Genomic DNA, 22,829 nt, shown 5'->3' with positions numbered 1-22,829 from the left:
GGCTCTATACTGTTCTGATGTTGCTTTTTTTCATGTGCTCCTATTGCAGCCAGTTTCTGTTTTTACTGGACATTACCTTACCATTGCCTTCTGTGTGGAGTCTGCTTGTCCTCCCTGTGGTTGGGTAATGTTCGAAAAACATGCGTGCGTAAATGGGCATGCCTTCGTCGAAGGTTGGGTGTCGAGCTGGCACCTCGGCGTTTCATAAAAATCTACTGCCAATCATTAGCGGACCGGAGTTCCGCTGTGGCGACCCCTTACTAGGAAAAGCCGAAAGACAAACAACAACAACACCCTTACCATATCAGTACCATTGTCAAATGCATCCTGTTGAGCTCTGTGTTTCATTTTTTTTGTCCATCTTGAGTGTGTGAACATTCTGCATTTTGACTGGATGCGCTAAATTAAATATTCATTTCCAAATATAAATTCTAAATATGAATGTATTTTAAGTTAATATAAATGTGTTATTTATTTTTCTACAGGAGTTGAAACCAAAGGATGAAACATTTCAAGTTCCACTTGTGTTAGAATGCTATGCTGAGCATTTAGTATTGTTCTTATCAACATATTCGCTTTTCAATGAAAGACAAGCATAGTTTGGCTAGCTACATAATTTAAGGGGTTAACACAGCTGTGTCTGAGTAAATGTGCAAGTAACTGTTGATGTTGTTATAAAGTGAGACAATAAGACGCATTTCTTCATAAGAGAATATGAATACATTGTCAGCACTTCATTAAAAACATGTAGCAGAAAATACATTAGCACTCACAATACAGAACAATTTGGTGTGTCTCTTGTGTAGATATTGTCCCATGAGAATATAAAGCTTCAATAAAAACTCAACTAAGTGATATAAAAAAAGAGTCCTTGTGGCAGGGAACTATTTGCAGTCATGAAATAAAGCAAACCTGGTTTGTAATAACTTGAGCTGTTCTACTTTAGCACATACCTGATAATATGTCACACAGACTAACAGACTGTATCCTTAATATTTATTGATTTCACTAGACACTATATACACTATTCATACTCCTTCACTACATGACATTGCTGTAGAAATAAATGTTGCTGGAATACACTTAATGAACTATTTTGAGTAGTTGCATTTACCTGTAAACTAATAAATGTGTTTTCAAAGTGTCACAACTATTTTAATCTAAGAACACAAACTTTTCTTTAGGTGAATTTCAAAATGCAGGAGTAAAATGTAAAATGGCTGGTATGTTAGTAATTAGTTAATGCAAAGCATGTACATAATTTTGTGAAGAGAAACATTTTTATTTGTGTAGTTTTCTTAATAACTCTGTGATCAGATAACTACATAATACAGATGAAATCTTCAAGGACTATATACTCTGGCCATGCCTATTAGCAGAGTAAGTTACACTATGTTCTGGAATCAGACTGAGGACTATAATGATCATTCTATCACTGGACTGGCTTCTGTCCTTATTGTTACCATTGTGATGGACATTGTTGGGAATGTGTTGGTCATTTTATCTGTACTCCGAAATAACAAACTCAGAAACACAGGTATGTAAATATTAAGAACATGATCTTAGTATTCAGTTTTAAAACCATTTAGCATGGTATTCATGCACTGAATATATAACTTTAAATTGTGATATATTTTTGCTAAAAGCATTGATGCCTTTGTAGCTTAGCTAAATGCTATAATTCATTTCTTCAGTTTTAAACAACACTGTATTTACTTCAAACACATACAGATGTGCACACAAACACACACACACACACACACACACACACACACACACACACACACACACACACACACACACACACACACACACACACACACACACATTAGTACCAATTGCGAAGGTTATATTTATAACGCATGATTTTTAACTGTTCAGTACCTCCTCAACACTTTAAACTATTTGACCAGTATACCAAAGGAAATTAATTTCCTTTGTGTATCTTTTTTCATTTAATATTGTTTTAACAAATGTAGGATGCTGTAATATCTCTTTTTTTTTCAAAGTTAATATATTTCATCATGTAGCAGTTTTGAATTATGCTGAAGTTAAATTAATAGCAGCCATCATGACAAAATATATCAGTGAATATCAGTCTCATTATGTAACTTATCAAGTGTCTTTCATAATGTTTTACTTAACTGAACATGCCCCCGTGGATTGTTTTGTGACGATAAAAAAATTTCTATTTTTTTTATTCTGCTTACCACATTGTTGTAGGATAAGCATTTTGGGGGAAGAATCTTATTTATTGATGTAAATGTCTACAGACTGTAAAATATTTTTAGGTTTAAGGAAAATATGGAACATGCAGATTATATTTAATATCATATAGAAGTTTCGATTACAAGATTTATTACTGCTTAAATTGATTACTTTGTGTTTTTTAATTTTTTTAAGAAAGAAAATTTTGTATTTTATATAAAATGACTTATGCTTTCTTTCTTCAGGTCAGTTATACTTGCAACATAAGAAATAAACATACTGCTGTCCTTTGAAAGAAATAAACATCCCCTGGCACAAACTAACTGATATGTTTGTAAAAAAGAATAGAGAAACAAAAATATGAAACCTCCAATATGATTCTGAATCTTGTTAAATCCACCAGTGGATAATAAAGGAAATGGCAGACACAAATGCTGATACTCTGAAGAGCACTAATTGTGCTGCAGAAAGTTCTAGAGTGACTTGCCTGAGGAATGATATACTGCAAACAGTATAATGCAGCTGATATAGATATAGATATATACATATTGATATGTGGATTTATGTCAAATTACTGAATTTTCAGAAGCTCTAAACTCATATTGTTGAGATCATATGTTCAATTTTCCGAAAACTTGAAGCATTTATATGGAGATATCAGTACAATGGGGATTGGGGAACTCACCCTTTTCCCCACTGTACTGTGATCTCAGAGTTGGCATATATATATATAATTTTCATGTCGTGTGGGGGATGCAGTGGGACTTACCCCTCTGCAAAAACAAAGATTTTGGTTGTTTTGCTTTGTTTGAGTTTTCCTAATGTTGAACATATGGTCTCAACCATATAAAGTTTGAGTTTCCAAAAACTCTATAATCTGACATAACTATATATATATATATATATATATATATATATATATATATATATATATATCTATATATATATATAGGTTCACTTTATAATCTTGAAATACTGAAATACTGAATTTCAGTATTTCGAGACCCTAAAGTCAAATTTTCATAATAGCAAAACTGCATAACAGCGAATCCGGAAATGTCGACTCCGTGATTATGGTTTTCCGGTATGTGACTTGGAATGTACTGTGTGCATGGTGTACGGTTTAGTGTGTGGAATTAGGTGGAATTTAAGGTAAGTGCCTATTTTGTAAGAGTTTTGGGTAGGTGTTTGAGTGTATGTGAGTGTGTTTGGAAGTTGTACGTATGGGTTTGGGTAGGCAGGTAAAAGTATGAGTGTTTAAGTGTTGAAAGTGGTGGTGTTTGTATATATGTGATGTGTGTGTGCGAGGAGACTGTAGAATGTCTTGTTGTGAGTTTAGTGTCTTTTTCTGTTTGGTGCAATGTCAGAGTTAGTATAGAGAGTTATTATAATTAGCTGGGGTGTGAGGGGTACAGGGAGGCTTGCCCTCCTGCTTATTTATAGTGTAGGTTTGTTAATTTCTGTTTTTGTATTTGTTTGTGTTTTGTTTGTTTTTTGTAGTGTGGGTGGGATGGTGTATGTGTGGTGTGGTGTATGGTTTGTTTAACTTCACGATTTTTACTTTCGCGGTTTTGGGGTTTTGGCATTTTACAGGTTCGACTTCATAGTTTTGAAATACTGAAATTTGATATTTCAGTATTTTGAGATTATAAAGTGAATATATCTATCTATCTATATATATATATATATATATATATATATATATATATATATATATTTAATCATATTATTCCTTACCTTCTTGGTCCTGAATTTTCTGTTTCCTGGCCTATTTTCTCCAACCATGCCCAGTTCTGGTACCTCTTTCTTTACTGACTTCCTGTATTGCTAGACAGGTTTTAGGCCATCTGATACAAGTACCCCAAGATCCTTAACCATGTTGTTGTTAGCATCACCTTTTCAGCTATATACATTTCCCAAGAACTGCTCCTTTAGTGATGGTATTAAATCCTTTTTTTGGAGTTGCATAAAACACCATATTTTAACTGGTATTCCAACCCTACTAAGGATTTGTTTTTTTCTTTTCCTTCTGTCTTGTATATCTCTACCACTGAAATGTTTGTGACTAGCAAAGACGCAGCCTTCAGTTTTCAGCCCACTCTTCTAAATTGTTGTTTATAAAGGCATCTGATAATTTCTTTCCTACATTGAATGCTACACTGTCATATAAAACACTTCTGTTATTTCTTCAGAAAGTATTGCATTTGGTATAATCCCCAAAGTCCTCCTGGCACTATTTTTTGAGGGTATGCTAAATACCTTATTAAAGTAAGAGAAAAATGCTAATAAAGCATTTCCTTTATCCCATTGTAGATCATCAAAACCAAATGTAAGAAAGTAAATAAAAAAAAAAAATAGCACAATTTGACTGTTAAGAAAATTCAAGTTTTATAAACATGTAAAGTAGCACATAAACAAAGGAAAAGTCTGTTTTCACAGAAAAAAGCATCATCAGCCATAAAGCACACAAATGTTTAGCATGGTTATGTTAAAATCCAAGCAATCGATGAAGAAGAACAAGTAAATATGCTGAACTATATAAAGTGAGCAACATGTGGTTGTTATATCAGTAACACCATTATGACCTAGCAACTGTTATGTTTGTGGACTTTGAGGTAAGACACAAATATTGGGTCTAACATAATTAATTCCTAAACAAATATTGTACTTTAGTATGAAGATCTATGCAGCATGAATTTTTGTATTACTTAAATAATATACTAAATTAGTTAGCTTTAACTGGTAGAAATCCATTTTGCAGTTACAGATTACTGCAATTGCTCATCTCAGCACAAAAAGCCATCTATTGAGACTAGGCTGTATAAAAAACTGTCTCCTTAATGGTCTTTGGTGCTAAAACACACTGATTTGCATGCTACTATTTTGTTGTCTTTGTAATGCAATTCCTATATTGTAAATGTCTGCATGTTGAATTGCTGTTGCATTCGAACTGTCTTTTGCTGTTGTGACTGTGTTTCTATGCACTCTGAATTTCTAGTACTTCTGCATTTTATAGTATAGGCCAGATTCAGACTTGCTGAATCTATACTGTTTGGTAGCACTTGAGCATTAAAACCAGCTCTTCGATCTGAGGCATCCATTGCTTCCAACTAACTATAAGTACTTGTTTTTGCTCTTATATTGCACTTTTAATTTGTATTTGCATTTGTATTTGCATTCCACTGTCTGTTTGAATTCTCTGAACTGTTTTTTTTTGCCACATTTTACTTTATATTGTACTAGATGAGCTGTAGCATAGCCCAGTTTCAGGTTTGCTGTTTCTGGGTCTGTTTTGTAACTTCTGTACATCAAATTCAAGCCATCCTTGTTGGTGAAGGCCCTTCTGCATTCTTGTGGGAGGAAAGTGCTGTCTGGGTACCATCTGATTGGGGGTGATTGGACTAGAGCTCAGAGACAGCATCCTTATTGGCTAGTTTGAGTTAAAAAGGTTATTTCTTGTTTTAGTTAAGCCCCGTGTTTGTGCTTGTTTGTGTGTAGCTCACCATTATGCACTGCTGAGTAGTGGTGGTTACAATTGAGGGTTATAGCCACAAACGTTTTGGTTGTTAAATTTTCCCATAGCACTTTGCTTATGGTCCTCCAGAGGCTTTTCATGTCCCTGCTCTACTGTCAGGTGGAACATTCAGCCTAGCCTCAGAGGTGCCAACAAACCTCTCACCAACTAGCCATTCCTAAGTGTGACCTCTTTTCCTGACTGTATAACTTTACCTAACACTATGGATGACAATTTCCCACAGTTTCTCAAGTCAGCGCAGCTTGATCGACATGGGCGTCCTGAGGCAGTGCAGCAACTGCCTCATGTTCACCAACAACTCTCTACTCCTAGTCCACACAAACTCAACATGTGATGCAGCTATACCATGAATCCATGCTGTCTCACACACCAGTTAGTACATATGACAATGAGTGGGTTGTCAGCATGCACATCTCACCTCCTATTCCACCCAAACACATATCACACATACCTCATATGTGGAGGTCCTCACCAGAAACAAATCTAAACACCAGAGACCTCCCAAACACAAACACAAACACACTACACATAAGTCTTCCTCTACAGAACACAATACACATAATAGCATGCACACACACCACTGTCTTACCTGTCAAGCCCTTAAGGCAAAACACAAAACCAAATATATTAGTCGTAGGTGATTCCATTGTGAGATACACAGATGTCCCTCTCACCAGGCTAGATAAGGAAAAGGACTGCCCTATCACACATGCACTCAGGTCTCTCAACAACAGGTACTGTTATGACTCTGTCATAGTCCTTGTTGGTGTGAACAACTTGAGATGTACCTCTCTGGACTTTATGAAGAGAGACATGAATAAGCTGTCAGATTATGTGTTTCAGGCAAGTATGTCCCTAGCCTTAAGCAGCATTTTACCTTCACCTAGGATGATGCCTCACTACAAACAGAAAATTATTGACTTCAATAATTGGCTCAGTTTCTGGTGGCATTCTAAGGGGATCTAGTATCTGTCAGCCTGGGATGACATGATCGACAGACCTCTATGCTTTGCCAGAGATCATCTTCATCTGTCACCCCCATAGCTACTGGCTAAGGCTATTGCATCCCCATAGTGCCTTTTTTAGGCAGTGTCTCAAGGACAAAATTCCTGATATAAAATCTCTATATAAAAACAACCTCAAGGTTATGTTGCTAAATGCTAGGAGTCTTAACATGAAACTGCTCTCACTGGAAGCAGTCCTCACCTTGGAAGACGCAGACATTTGTGCAGTCACAGAGACCTGGTTCAAGGCTGTAAAGAGCACCCCAGCCATACTGGGCTACACCTCCTTCCACATGTTCAGACCACAAACAGAAGGCATGAAAACGAAAGCAGGTGGTGTATCGATATTTATTAAAGATAAATGCACCTCTAGATTCGTTAAACAGTATGATTTCCTGGAGATACTTCAGGTGCAATTATCTGTTGGTAGGACACCAATTCAAGTCAGTACCAGCTACATGACCCCCTCCTTGAATCAGGGCACCCACCCTGCCTATTTGGATCTACTTGAGTCTATCAAGATACATCCGAACAGCATGTTTTTGGCAATTTTAACTACCCATCCATCGACTGGGGAAAATACTTGTGCTCAAACTCACTTGCCTATAGATTCCTTGACTTTGTTAACTCCAGTTCCCTGAACCAGTTGGTTGAGATTCCCACAAGGGAGGGCCAACATCCTGTATTTGGTGCTTACCAATATGAGGGACCACTGTAGCTCCCCACTGTGAGGTCTTCCCTGGTGAGATCTGACCACAAATCAGTCTCAGTCCAAGTAACTATCACACCTGACTTCACCACCCCCAGCAGCAACTAAACTAAAAAACTTCTCCAAAGCAGATTATAACATCTTATGAGATGGTACGTTTTTATTTATTTATTTAACATTTGTTTACCAGGAAAGTCCAACTTGGAATGAACTCAGTTTTCAGCAGAGACCCGGGGCGAAATGCTCCAGATGCATGTCTTTGTAATATGGGAGGAAACTGGAGTTCCCGTAGGAAACCCACACGAATGCAGGGAGGACATGCAGACTCTGCACAGAAGGTACTCCAGGTGAGAATTGAGCCAGAGAACCTCTTGCTGTGAGGTGACAACACTACCACTGCACCACTGCACTGTCTCAATAGTATAAATAGCTTCACTGCACCCCCCTAGACAGAATTGGCAATTATGCCGAGTTCTACACCAATGCTTTATACAAACATCTGTATAACTGCATTGACTTGGCCGTACCTGATAGAACCAAATCAAGCTCCTCAAGGAAGAGCAAACCTGTCTGGTGGATGACTGCCATAAATAGCTTTATAATAAGGGGAAGAAATTACTGTCTAAGAGTAAGATGGAAAGAGCCGTAAACTGGAAACACTCCCTACTCAGCTTAAATAAGTAAATAAAACTTCTTGTGAAGTCCTCCAAAGCAAACTACAAATCCAAATTAGCTTCCTCAACTAAGGACAACCATAAGGCATTCTTTAGTTACATCTGTAACCTAAAAGGAAAGGCCCAGACTTTTGCCGAACTGGTAGTTAATGATACCACATATACTGAGCCTGTGGACATAGCTAACCTGTTGGTTTGGAATCTATTTCTCTGAAGTACAAGCAAAAACTAAAGGTCTGAGGCTGACAAAGTTTGCTGCTGACTGCAAACTGGGAGTGGTCATAGAATCTCCAAATGATGTCAACATCCTACAAGAGAGTCTTACACAAACAAATGACTGGTGCCAAAGTCATGACCTTAAACTCAATGCAAAAAATGTATTATCATCCTTTCGGTAAGAGCAATGTTCCTGTTAACTACCACATCAATAGCAACACCATAAGTATGCATTCAGTGGTGAGAGACCTGGGCACACAGGTTGACAGCAATCATACCTTTGATCACCATATCTCCACAGTGGTAAGAAGGGCATTCTATATTGCTCATCTCATAAGTAAGGGCATTGCCTGTACTCATCCCTCATCAGGCCAATAATTGAGTACAATGCCCCCTTTTGGCATGGACCTTTCCAAGCACCTGCAGCAATTGGAGAAACCACAAAGGTTCCTCACAAGGAAAATTCAAGGTTTTCAGCATCTGTCCTATGTGGATCATCTGAAATCACTGTCACTTTATTTTGTTTCATACAGACGACTCAGAGATGATCTCTGCCTTTCATATAAGGCAATCTTTGACCCTGCTTTATTGGAAATTCTGTATATCCGAAAGCCAAATGGTACACGGATTACTGACTCTAAAGACCTTAACCTGGTATGTGACATTAATAGAACCTGCTGGAGGGACAGATTTGTCTCCCAGAGATTGCCACACATTTGGAACAGATTCCCACTTCATGTCAAACAGAGCACCTCATCAGCCCTCTCCAAACACAATCTGGATGATTGGATGGGTAACTGTAAATTCACCCCAAGGGTTCAACTTGTGTCCCACTTGGATATGGGCATTAGGTGCTGATTGTGGAAATAAGGGGAGAACTTGGCTCGGCATGTAAGGGCCCTAGAGTCATTAGCCTAGTAACTTCCTGTGATCCTATGAAAATTTTCCTTCTCATGTACATTCAATAAAATTTGTTTATTAAAAAAGGAATATGAAATATATGTTTAACTGGAGGGCAAACCTGGTATAGTTGTCTTCAAGAATTATTCATGAAGATTACTTCCTTGTTCTGATTCCTGGCTTGCTGCCTAGCTAGCCAACAGCCATCCTAAACTGCTGCTAGAAAACAGCCATCTTAAACTGCCCATTCAGCTAGTCAGGTTCTATGCATGATATTTAATTTTGAAACTAACCACCCTAAAGCAATAATGCGTCTTCCTGCATTAGTATAGCCAGAAAGATGCTCAGCCACTGGAATGCATTTAGAGACTCTTAGTCTTGAGTTTACACAACTGGATACTTTTCTCTTGCTCTGTTTAATTATAAAAGCAACTTTAATGATTAGATCTTTTGGGGATTTTATCAGAGAGGCCATGAGGTATTTGAAGATATGATCTGTAACATTATGGTAACATCATTTTGTTAGGATTTCTGCAATGTGTTCTACACTATGGTTATGGATGCGGTTGATTGATCATTAAACAGTAATTTTGAATGTACAATTTAGGCTTTAAGTGGGTAATATGATTAGTTTAGAAATTATAAAAATGGGGAGCATGACTGCAAGAGAACTGAATAAGGATGCAGTGCACAGCCTTCTATATCCATTGTACATGCAGCTAGAGTCTCAGGGAATTAGAAACTGATTGCAGCTATTTTACAGATTTGGAGAGTGTTTCAGCAGTCCTAAAAAGCAACTCATTATTCAATGCATGTGACATCTTTAACTAATATTTTCGAAAAGCCTTGACATACATGATATGGACTTGGATCTTTCAGATAATGTTGGTTCCTATACACTGGTACACAACTTAAAAACATAAAATCAGTGTCCCCCACTTTCTTCCCCATAGTGACTGCATTCATTATAGAATGCTAAGCAGTTGAATATATTCAGTGATGCTAATGTTAAAGGGAATTTACCATTACAGAGATTACTACATATGAAACAAGAGCAGTAATGATCATGACAGCTTTCATTTGGGGTGCTTCCTTTGCAGGCCAGATAGCTAGAGATCTACAAACTGGAATTACTGAACTTTTTTTTCATAAATTCTAACAAAGCTTTACAAAAATAATCCAGTTAGATGTGGCCTATAACATACAACAGATGGATTTTATTTATTTACTGACATTTTGTGTACCAGGAAAGTCTGACTGAGCAGTGCCCTTTTTCATCAGAGGCCTGGGAAGAAAAGCTCCATTATACAGACATCACAACATCATTTGCATTGTTTCATCATGTACAGTCATTTTATTTCATTCTCCTTGAACAAATTTCTTTGAGCCATAGGGTTGGTGATTCCCAGAGAAATTTAGGGATGGGGAGCCCTTTTGGATTTTTGGTTAAGATCCTGTATGTTACTAGGTTTTAAGAAAGCATCTGATGGAAAAAATAAATAAATAATGTCTCTTCACATATTTTAGCATATGAATCTATTTTCTGTATTGACTGAGTAGTTTGTAATATAATTTGCTTGACTGTTGCGTGATTTATGCCCAATGACAATATTTTGTGTCAAACCAGTCTTTTTAGAATGGACTGCTATACATGCTAATAAATAACCTTTTCTTGGTTTCCGTATTTGCTTTGGAATCTTGCACCGATATAACTGTAAACTTGTCTGTGAGCGCTCTACCTTTTCCTGTGTTATATCATCCGGTGACATCAAGTATCACATTAGTGATTATTCGAGTGTAGATGTATCTACACAGACCTGGCACTCTACAGAACTATACAATTCCTTATAAAGCACCTAACTCAAGTAGACTGCAGGATGTGTAGGGGGGGAAGAAATATGGGTGCTCAATAGAACACAATATAGCCCGAGTAAAGAAAAGGTAATGAATATGCTTGCTATTACATTCTGTACGAAAGAGACTGTTGCTCCTCGATAAATACTGTTTATTACCAGAAGGACTCTGTCTTGTACCATGTTTCTTTGAAATATTTAAAAATGCTAAGGTCTACCAGCCACTGAATTGAAAGGTTTATTTTGCAGAGAGTGTGTATTTGCACGATGCATATTTCTGTAATTTTAATTGTCCTAACTCTGCTTTTAACCTGTCATATTTGTCTGCTGTTTTGTCATTTCAGAATGTTATTCTAAATACACGTGACTGCCTGCTTTTCCACTGTTTAGAAAATTGTCATGCTAATGTCATTGTTTCAGACTGTTAGGCACAGCTTGCTTTCAGATAAGTAATTTGTTATTATGCTAACAGATGGGGGATTCCTACAAGAGATGATTATAAGAATGAGACACATAGATAACTTACTTCAGCCTCTTTTTACTGATAAGACAGATCCTGCATGCATTTATGGGCAGGAATTATTTAAACAGTGCATTACAGGAAGGTTTAGATATCAAATAGGTAGCTCTTTTTCTGTTACCCATGACTCCATTATAACATCTTTTCTGTATACTACATAAACTCCATAATAGTTTTACACCTACAGCTAGATACCGTATTGAGTCAGGTGGGGAAGGGGCACACAGATAATATTTCAGAATTGTCATCATATAACTTTTTGAGATTTTTCTTGGTTTTCTCCATACTAAACTGAATAAAAATAGTACTTTCTGGCTTTAGTTGGTGAGTTACAGTTACTAAGAACATCATTTATGATCACAATTGAATACAGAGGTAGTGTGCACAAGTACCCATCAAAGGAAATGGATAGAGGTTGTCATAATCTGGTGTACTTTTCCCGCAATATTTATTATTTTAGAACAGATTTTTTGTGATTTGTCTACATCAACATGTTTCTAAACCTTGTTATCAACAGTTTTGCTGCACAGTAATGGTGCAGTTTTGCCCCACCTTTGTCAATTAGCTCATGGGCACACAGAACATAATTAAATCTATACAGAGATGGTGTTTAAAGGGGACATCTGCTCATATGGCATGCTTTTGTTAAAAGCTGTTTGGCCTATTTGGTATAGTGGATAGAATACCTTACTTTTTTCTTAGACGAACTCAGGATCATTTGGTTTGAGAAACACAGTACAACAAATCAGGAAACACAAAGCGTACACATCTTGCAGTACAGCAGAAAGCTGCCGGAAGAACCTCATATCCTGTTAACATATCTATCCAAAACTGTATTTCATTATGCTTTTACTTGTCTCATCTACATTTAAATAGATTATCTGCAATTCCCGAGTTATGTACATTTAGTAAGAATGTAAGGCCTTTTTTCAGTATTGTTAAAAAAGCACTGAAATATTTTAAAATGTGCACCATCTTCAGCTTATATCTGCAAACAGCTCCATGAAGATCTCGACAGCTAAAAGCCTAAAATCAAAATTACATAATATTTTTCAGAGATTCAAATAAAGTACAAAATAATGCTCTGTTTAGAAAGTGACAGAGGCACTCATCAAGCTGAATTTCATTTTACTGGTCTTTGACCAGTTTCCTCTGAGCCTCATGGATGGTGATATTAATGATATGGAGTCAGTTTGGATGTTTCTGTGTTACCAGGCCTTAATCCTGTACCTGCTGAAAAAAACTACACAATAATCCCCTGACATATTTGGGCACATTTTTCTGTTTTCTGTACTGCTTGCTTGGTTTGTGACATAACTGTGCTTCACTTTTATGTGCTTTACATCTGATGATGCTGTGTTGAGTAAGGCAAATCACAAGCTAGTGGGCTGCTTTACATGCTTATTAAAGATAGATTTTTGTGGACTCTGCCAATCTTTTCAACAGTCTAAACTACAGGTACATCACATTCACAGCACCTCACTCTTCTATTAATTTATGTATCTAGAGAAAGAAATCCATCCCACTCACTTGCATGGGCTTTGTGTGTAACAGTGTATTTCTTCTTTTTTCATTTAACATTTGTTAACCAAGAAAGACTGACTTGGAACAAAGCCAATTTTCAGCGGAGGGCTGGGGAGAAATGCTCCAGACGCATGTCTTTGTAATGTGGGAGGAAACCAGAGCACCCGGACGAATCCCACTTGAATGCAGGGAGGACATGCAGACTCTGCACAGAAGGCACCCCAGCCGAGAATCGACCTGGAGAACCTGTTTCTGTGAGGTAACAACGCTACCGCTGCACCACTGCGCCTTCCAGATTGCCTTGCATCTTGTGACTACTATACTGGACTCTAGGTACTTAACAACTGTTTCCTCAGAAGTTATTTAACAACTTTCATACTAGTGCTGTTAAATCTTTATTGGGTAATAATTCTGTAGTCAACTTGAACTGCAAGTGCTGGTAGCCAATGACTTTTCAAATATCCTTCCTTTGAACACATAACCATCTGTTAAAAAACTATTTTTAGCATTTTCAGCTGTGATATAAAGTACGCATTCATTTCTTTAAACGTGGTTATAGTTTTAAGAAATGTTGCCTTTAATTTGTAAAATGTCCTATATAAATGTATCATTAAAAGAGAAATATAATGAAAATGCCTTCTCAGATAATGACATTCAATACTAATTATTGCAAATCCTAACATATCTATCAAGTACTTTGTCCAGTTACCTATTTTCACATTAAACCTGGGATTTATTACTTTTTTATTTTTGACTACTGTAATATTTGCTGCTGTGTGCTAATTATCTTTTTTTTGAATGTGCAAGACAATAGAAGATGCACAAAACCTTCTGAAGTGAACAAATGCAGGGAATTATCCTCCACAACAGTATTATTCATCTTTTTCTCGCACGATTTGCAATAAAGGTTAAATTGTTTCTTCAGACCATGTACATGTCTGAATAAATGTAAATAGAGTTTCTGGTAATATTCCTAAACAAAAAAAGTCAGTCTCTAACAGTAGCATTAGCTTCACCATGCATGCGTCCATGCAAAGCAACAGACTCAAAAATGTTTACTGGTAGTTTGAAAGACTGAAAAAAATCTCTGCAGTATTGATGTTGGTTTATGTTAATTTCATGAATATGCATAGTAACTTTGATTTCTTTTGTCTGATTTATTTCCCTGTTAGGTAACCTGTTTGTTGTCAGCTTGTCCGTGGCTGATCTTTTAATAGCTGTGTATCCGTACCCTCTTACTTTGTTAGCTATGTTTCATGACGGGTGGATATTAGGAGAGATTCAATGCAAAGCAAGTGGATTTGTTCTGGCATTGAGTGTCGTTGGGTCAGTGTTCAACATTGCAGCAGTAGCGATCAACCGATACTGTTTCATCTGCCACACCAAGGTTTATGACAAGTTGTACAGCCTTAAAAAGACATACTGCTGGCTAGGTTTAACTTGGATGTTGACGATCATTGCTATTCTCCCATGTGTATATTTTGATACACTCCGCTATGATCCACGTATATACTCATGTACTTTAGCACAGACTGTGAGTACAACATATACTATTGTAATAGTAGTGGTCCACTTTATGTTACCAATAACTATTGTGATAATTTGTTACTTAAGGATCTGGGCCCTTGTGCTTCAAGTAAAGTATCAAGTTAGAAAGGACAAAAAGCAGAAACTGAAACCACATGAATTACGGCATTTCTTTTCTATGTTCATGGTCTTTGTACTTTTTGCAGTTTGCTGGGGCCCACTAAATTTTATTGCTCTTGTTGTCGTTAGTAACCCTGACGCTGTGACAACCCAGATACCCAGCTGGCTGTTTTCATCAACTTATTTCATGGCTTACTTTAACAGTTGCCTCAATGGAGTTTTGTATGGCCTACTGAACAAAAATTTCCGTAAGGAATACAAAAGAATACTAATGTCCTTCTGTGCAAACCTTTGTGTCCATATCAAACGATGACATGAAATGAAATACATACCAATGCGTATAGCATTATACAAAATGAAAGATGCAGGTGACATAGACTTTGCATATACTACAGGGGGGAGGGGTGGGGGAGAAGAAAAACAATTAATGGCTGTTACATTTACTTTATTAATAAGAATAACATACAATGTGATTCCATGAGTCTTATATAATGAACTTTTACGATTCCATATTCATCGAGGCCGAAGAGCTGGGGCATCTTTGTTAATATTATTTTCATTCTTTGCTCTACAAATAATACAAAGATACAATATGCTGCTGTTTTGGAGATGACAGGATTCTTAGCCAACTGTTGTACATCTGTGTAGGAATAATATTTCATTAAATTGCTGTGCAAAGTACCACAGAGCAAATCAGATATTAATTATGCAGTAGATAAAGCATGTATACCAAGCAATGGGTCACATATGAAAAGAAAAACACAGTGGTAATGAGATAAGCAGCACTAGGCTGTAGTATGGCTCAAGCAATGCCACAGTAGCCTACATGGTTGATATGATGGACATCACAACTAAGGCAAGCTAGCATGACCTAGTAAGTACCTGTTCACGTGTGCAGTGCTGGTGTCACATACATGCAGACACCACCTCTCTACTCCAGAAGGGCAGCAGAGTGTACAGCAGAGAAAGGCCAATTCAGCTGTAAACAGCATGGCAAAATTGTTCAGCACATAAATGGGAAGGACATGGGGCAGATACAAAAGTAAGAAAACAAAGTACAGCAAGTAGAGTTAAATACTGAAGGGTAACCATAAGGCATGCTAGCTGGGGGGGGGTAAATTTTGGGGGTGGGCAATCCCTTTTGCAAATATTACAAAGGATTTGTAGATGGGGAAGGTCCTGAGATCTGGATGGAGATGTTGGAGAGGGAAAAGGGTAGGTAGCAGGGGCAGAATGACAAACATAGAACACAGACACACACAGGGGTGGTATACACACAGAAGGTGTGAAGGACAATGAATGGCCACATGTGTACAAAATGTGCTGGTGAGGGCTGGACAATGAATAATGAATGATGAATGATGCATAAGGGAAGGACAATAAAATAGGTATAGGGTGAGCTCAGGGCAAGACTGGCTGCCAGCCCAGCCCATAAGACAACAACCCCAGGGATCAATTGTTCAGGTGTCTAATGTTATGAGCCAGTTGCTCCTCTGGAAGACTTATGTCTGAGGCCTGCCAGCCTTGTGATTTGACCAACCTCACAAAAAGATGCTTGATGTTTCCTAACTTGGCGTCCAGCTGGCTATGCACCTTGACAGTCAGAAGTCTCTGCACTTCATGCCAGAAGTCCACCTGTCCAGCCTTTGGACATGAGTCTTCACTCACTTCCCAAGATGCAGACACAGAGGACACCATTAACTCCTCCAGGTGACCTCCTGTTTGTGAGGCAGACATGCCAGTGAGACTGGTGACTTAGCAATAGATGCATTAACTGTCAGGGACAAAGGTGATCTGAGCAATGTGTCCTCCCCTTTCTCCACAGCTGGACTTGTATATAAAGACAGATTGTGAGAAGATCACCAGACATACACATGATAATAACACCAGTGCAGGCAACACATTCACACTCTGCTGTCTGAAGAGGCACTCTTGTCTACTGTGTCAGCCAATCATGATGAGACGTGGCTCCTGATCTACTGGAAAAGAAAGGATGTACTGTTAAGTATAAATGTAAAATAGTTAGGAAAGCAGAAGACAATATCAATGAAAATAATGCATGCAGAGCCTTTCTGGCTACCTCTACTGAACCTTTGTTTCTTACTGGTGAAACAATTCAGGGTGGCATTGCTGTAGGTCATTTAACAATGCCAGCACTGCTCAGCAGAACAGGTGATGACAGTGTTATTAATTGGCACCCATGCTAGCTCATGCCAGGCAACTGCTCTCCTGAATGGACTACTGTAATGACCCACAGGTGCTTCCTGCATTTCCTGAGCAGAAAGAAAATCCTGACCCTTGCTGGACCACCTAGCTGAAGGCCTACATTCCCCACAGCCCAAACTAACCATGGCTACTCAATCATTTCCACTTAGAGGAAAATGGTAGTCCCATGTGCCTGGATAGATGTTTGTGCAGCAGATATTATGCAATGTAGTGCTACAGCAGGGACTCAGTGCTGCACTGTGGTGTTGTGTGTGTACACATACTGTATACAGGAACATATAGATCACACACTTTGTGTTCACCATACCATGTGGGGTTCATGCTGATATGTATGCTTGTGCACTGCACACTCGCAGCAATTTACAGGAAGTGGCACTGACTGGCCTCATTTGTTTAACTATCATGCTAACTGGCCCTTGTTAGCATAATATAAAGTATTGGTATCATTTTGTGAACCACTACTTACAACAGTACAGCTTCGAAATAGAGGAATTTCAATATACCCTCTGTATATGTGGAACTTCCAAGAGTTAAGTAAGGAATTCTGACAGATAAAGTACCTCAGTAACAACACAACATGTGGTGAATGTCAATGGTAGTGAGACTGTTATCATAGTGTAAGTGTAACTGGCAACCCATAACACTGACATAGCATGGTGCCATCTACCTGTGGATGTAAGGGTTCAAACCATCAAAATAGGAAACCACGGGGAAGACATGCTGCAAGCGGCATAGAGTTTCAAGACCATATCTTGAGGCATGGCTACAGTATATAAAGGGGGAGGCTGTGCAAATCATTAAGTGTATTGATATCCAGGTGCACAAAAGGAAGGGTTGTGGCCAAAGTTATGTGCATTGCAGAGTGTGTCATACACACCTACTGACTAATGTTCTGATACAAGTGAACAGGTACTGCCATAGCCACCTAAGAGAGGCAATGCCTTGAGAAATTTCATTAGCCAAGACAATGAACTACTCCTGCAGGCCATCTGCACACATGACATGCACTTCCTGCCTGTTCAAAGATGTTGCAGATAAGCATTATCAGAGGAGATTTAACAGAGACTGGTGCAGAATGTGAATACTGTGGATAGTCATTTTTACAGCACTTGTGATGAAAGATTCCTGATATGATACCCCAAGCAAAAGAAAAAGCACAGGATATTGCAACAGGTAGGTCCACCACAGTGTGTGGACCATCACCTAGAAGTATTGCACTGGGTCAAAGAGTGTCATGTGTGTTCTTGGTTTCAAAGGTTCCAATAATGAGGAGTCCAGCATGACAGGACAGCATATTGCTGGTTTCATTAAGGCACCTGTGTCACACAAGGATTAGAACATTTAAGTGGCACAGTCTAATGACAGAGAGGTACTGCCTATACTACTAAAGGGGGAGGGTGTTACCCACATTCACCATTACAGAGGCCCCTGTAGAGGTACATGTTGAGCCCACAGCCTCATCAGTGCATGACAGGCAACCTGTACTCTGAGTCCCTTAAGGGCACCACCTGTATCCCCAGCCCACACATCCTCAGACATACATGCCAGCATTTAGGTGGGCATACCCACCATAAGAGATATGCACATGGAGGCGCACCACTGCCATGACTCCAGGACTGTCCCTGATATAGGGATGACTGTGGGACATAACTGTTAACCTCTTAACACAAAAAATCTGGACAAAGCCAAAAATAATGGGGGACAAAGCCCTCAAATAAGGAGACATTTTAAATATTGCTTTTAGAAACTTAGAAAGTTGCTAAACTAAAAGGTCTTGTGTTACCATATATTTTCTGAAGGATATGAAGCCTGAAACTCAAATGCCTGTCATTATTTAGTGCATTCAGTCCTCACTAATTTGCTGCAAAAATCCAGAAAATCACAAATTGTATGAGAAACAGACCAAACATATTAGGCAAAAATCTGGGCATTGTGTGAAAATCTGGACAGTTGAGAGGTATGTACTGGGAATTAACCAGTGGATGTGCAGTTCAGAGATTAAAGCACAGATGACTGCCACCCACATCTCTGTCGACATGATGAGTGTGCTCCATTGTTTTTGGGACTGTGTGCATCAACTGAACAGTGATGAAGTATAGGAATAGGTATCACACAGTTCTGCTGAGGTCATGGGGTGGCAAACCATGGCAATGAGGAAGCTTGGAAGTGAGCTGGTTGGGTACAATCTATCCCAAGTTAGATTATACAGACCATTGGTAAGACAGCATCACTGTGCCCTCTCAGCACACAACTTACCACCCCATTTATGGCCATTATCCAGGTCATTGTTGGTGATGCTCCCCTAGCTCACCATCTGGAATACCTTATCAGGCTGCACACACACATCTCATAGTTCTGTCCCTTCCTTGTCACCCCTAAGAATATGGTCTACACCCCCAATCATATGCATAACCCAAGTCACGAGTGGCAATGAGCATCAGGCTCAACACATGAGATGCCTCCTCAAAGTGCATCCAAATTATCCCATAGTTCTGTCCCTTCCCTGCTATCACATCAGGCCCTGACAATGTAAACCAACACAATGGACACTGCCAAAGGTCACATAATGACGTCTTTACCACACCACAGGACAGAAGTGGACTATGGTCAAATTAGGCCCTAGGTAGGGTAATGGACCAGGACCCCCCCCCCCCAGCAGCCATTCCAATATCCGAGTACTTGCCTGTCTCTCTCCAGTTACACAGTTCAAACCTGTCAGTGTATATACCATTTTTTTCTTTACTTTTACAATTATCAGACATTTGGATTTGGTTTAAAACTTCTGGTTTCAAATTTTACAGAAAACAACACTGACAGTGATTTTCTAAACAAATCACTTTCACGCTGAAAACAAACTTAGCAGGAAAAGCATTAAACTTCTCTTTCCCTGAAACTCACATTTAGTGAAAATGCTTCTGGCAACCTGTTAAGCTACAGGAGGCATGCTAGGATTCATACTAATTAGTGTCTCTATGTGAGGGTGCAGGAATTCAAAAGACAAATATGCAATGCATTTGCTAACAGCCTGAAACAGCTCACTGAACCCGAGGAGACATTCTGCAAAATTTTAATCAAATGCCATTACTATTTATTATATTTGAGGCTATTAAAATAAGAAATAATATAATGTCTTTCTCTCTTTTTTAATATATTTATTGTTGTGACAGGGTTGTATATTTAATGCCATGTGTATCTGATGTCCTGCTATTACTTGTTGTATGCCTTTACTAGCATATCTACAAACTCCATGTGATGAATAGTACTCTGGTGTTTCATTTCTGTGCAATGTCTTGTCTGACATTTGTTTCACTGTATATCTGTACAGTCAGTCACCATGTCCAAAAATTATAACTTGTTTAGGAATCCTGCAGTTTCATAATATTATTTGATCAGATTTTCTTGTCATGAATTTCTCTGAGTTGCTTGAGATATTTATGACTTTAGGCAATTTCTGTGAGTACAAAGGAAATATTTTGAACCACAAATTAATTGGAAAAAATATTAACTTTATAATATATGACACATGTAATATAATAGTCCCTTACTTTAAAGTAAGCATTTTTACAGAACATTACTATCACCCAGCTCATTAACACACTGTTTTTTGTATTATGACATCTAATATTTGTCTAAATACCATGATGCAAAGTAAAGTGTTGCATAACAAATATAACAATCTATGATATGCATATAACTTAGACATTCAAAGTATTCCATTTTAGCAATGTAATTACCCAGGTCATAAATACACTGTATCATATTACATAATATTTGTACAATTATCAACAATGTGAAAGTATAGCAAAAAGTATTATATCATGTAATACTTGTATAATTGTCAACAATGAGCAAATGTAGAAAGGGAATACACATGACCAATGCCATACATATAATATGGAAATCTCTTAATTCAAAACATTTGATTCTTAATAAGATTCATCTTTTTACCCACCTCTTGAAAACATTATATCATGCCATATATTATTTGCTTAAATGCGGTTCAGAAGCATAAACTATAACATAGTGTGTTTTATTTGCTGAAATTGTGCATTTATAGATGTGCGTGTCTGTTTGGGGGGGTGGTGACTGTGTATGCGTATGCACTCGTTGGGAGCCTATCACTAACACAATTGCTAAGTGTTCATGTAATTGCAATTGGACAGAATGTAGTCTCATTAAACAAGGTCACTGTATTCTGGGATTTCTTGTTTCCTTAGAGGACAGCAATCTTAGAAATTATTATATTAAATTCAGGGTATAGTGGCAATTCCCTACATCAAGCATACCTGCAATCAGCCTGTATGGATCCATACTTACATCTAATCCATGATATTGGCCCAACTCTACAATGCTGCCCTAAGTATCTCAGTTGTCTTAGCCCATACCACCCAAACCAAGGTCTCATTTTACTTACTCACCTCCTTTTCTGTAAAATAGCATCTTAGAGCTTTCACTGTGTGATACTTTAAACCTCCTGTATTGGAGGCCTGTGGAATATATGCCAATGACCCCTTAAGGACATCAAGTGTTTCAGCTACATAGCTTCTGAATGTCTATAACTCTTTTACTTTTTAAGTCTTTGTGGCTGCATTCAGGACAATAGAGTCAATGGGTTTGGCTTTATTGGCTTCATTGACCTGAATACAACTATAAAGACTTAAAAAGTAAAAAAAAGTTATGGACATGCTAATTCCCTGCAGATGAACAAGCAAGTGCAAGAGTTAGGGCTTGAAAAATAGAAAAAAATAGCTGTCTTGGGGATGGTTTCTCTTGGTCTGTTCTCACCCTGGTAAGGTGAATGAATAGGCCAGTTTGCTGAGAGAGGGACTGATGATCATCAGGTAAATGAGTAAAAAAAAAACAAACAAAAAAAAAAGATTTTGGGGTGTTTTTTTTCAACTGAATATAAAGAAGTTCAAAGTAGTTGGTGTCAAGAGTATAAAAAATACCAAGAATGATCTAAGTGAGAACAGACTGGTATATTTAGAGATAGATGAAAGACTTTAAATGGCCTAAATGACTATTAAGTATCAGTGTGAAGAGAAAGTTGACTTTCAAGATGGCTGCACACTGAATAACAGCTTAATTTGAGCTCTGCCAGTTTGAAAACAGAAATTCAGAAAAGACAGCCATTGAATTTGACTTTCTGGGCCATTTTCATTTACTGGCTAGTAAGTACATAGCATGGATGCCAGCAAAGAAGAAATTTAGAGAATTTGAAAGAAAATCATCCACAAAAGGTGGCTTGGAAGAATCATGCAGCTGTTCAGCAAAAAGCAGTTCAAGCTCCAGGTTTGGTGTAAGACATCTAGAAGAACAAAATAAGTAAAATTTGCTCAGAGTTGATTAAAGTAAATGAAACACTGAAGGAATATATCAACTCAAATAAAAAAGGCTGAAAAAAAGGACAGAGCTTTAAATAGATATTCAGATGAGCTGATAAAATTGCCAAAAGGCTGGCTGAGTATGAGACTGGTCAAAAAGAGATGTTTCAAAAAATGGTAGAATTAGAGGACAGAGCACTTAGGGAAAACCTGGGATTTTCTGAGATACCAGAAAAAAACGGAAGGAGACTGTATTAATTGTATGAAAGCTCAAATAAGCAACTGGACTGGTATTCCACATTAAGAGTTGTTAATTGAAAGGGCACATCATGTATATGTTTCAAACCTGGCCATGAGAAAGCAGTTAAGACCTCTAATAGTAAATATGCAAGCCTACCAGCAGAAATAGTTGATTCTGATAAAACTGTGGCAGAAGGACAAAGTATTAAAAGTTGGAGACAGTAGAGTGTTTGTGGAAAATGATTACTC

The 22,829-nt window shown here is 37.9% G+C and overlaps 1 protein-coding gene across 1 annotated transcript; it reads left to right on the top strand.

Annotated features, from left to right (window-relative positions):
- The first annotated feature begins 1,392 nt into the window (after window positions 1–1,392).
- Window positions 1,393–22,345, top strand: LOC122787989 (melatonin receptor type 1C-like). The gene is made up of 3 exons (XM_044054915.1): window positions 1,393–1,537; window positions 14,316–15,073; window positions 22,220–22,345. Exons 1-3 carry the CDS (start codon window positions 1,393–1,395, stop codon window positions 22,343–22,345), a joined length of 1,029 nt encoding a protein of 342 aa, XP_043910850.1.
- Window positions 22,346–22,829: the final 484 nt, after the last annotated feature.

Source organism: Protopterus annectens, chromosome 13.part0 (assembly GCF_019279795.1).
Source record: "Protopterus annectens isolate FY-2018-M chromosome 13.part0, PAN1.0, whole genome shotgun sequence".
Classification (NCBI taxonomy): domain Eukaryota; kingdom Metazoa; phylum Chordata; order Ceratodontiformes; family Protopteridae; genus Protopterus; species Protopterus annectens.
The sequence above is the reverse complement of the archived record's forward strand: the minus strand, read 5'-3'. Positions and strand labels throughout refer to the sequence as shown.

Coding starts and splice junctions, on each gene's coding strand:
- LOC122787989 (XM_044054915.1), top strand. CDS start 1,393: ATGTTCTGGAATCAGACTGAGGACTATAATGATCATTCTATCACTGGA. Junction 1,538..14,315: donor TAACAAACTCAGAAACACAG/GTATGTAAATAT, acceptor TTTCCCTGTTAG/GTAACCTGTTTGTTGTCAGC. Junction 15,074..22,219: donor GAATACTAATGTCCTTCTGT/GCAAACCTTTGT, acceptor CCAGCAAAGAAG/AAATTTAGAGAATTTGAAAG.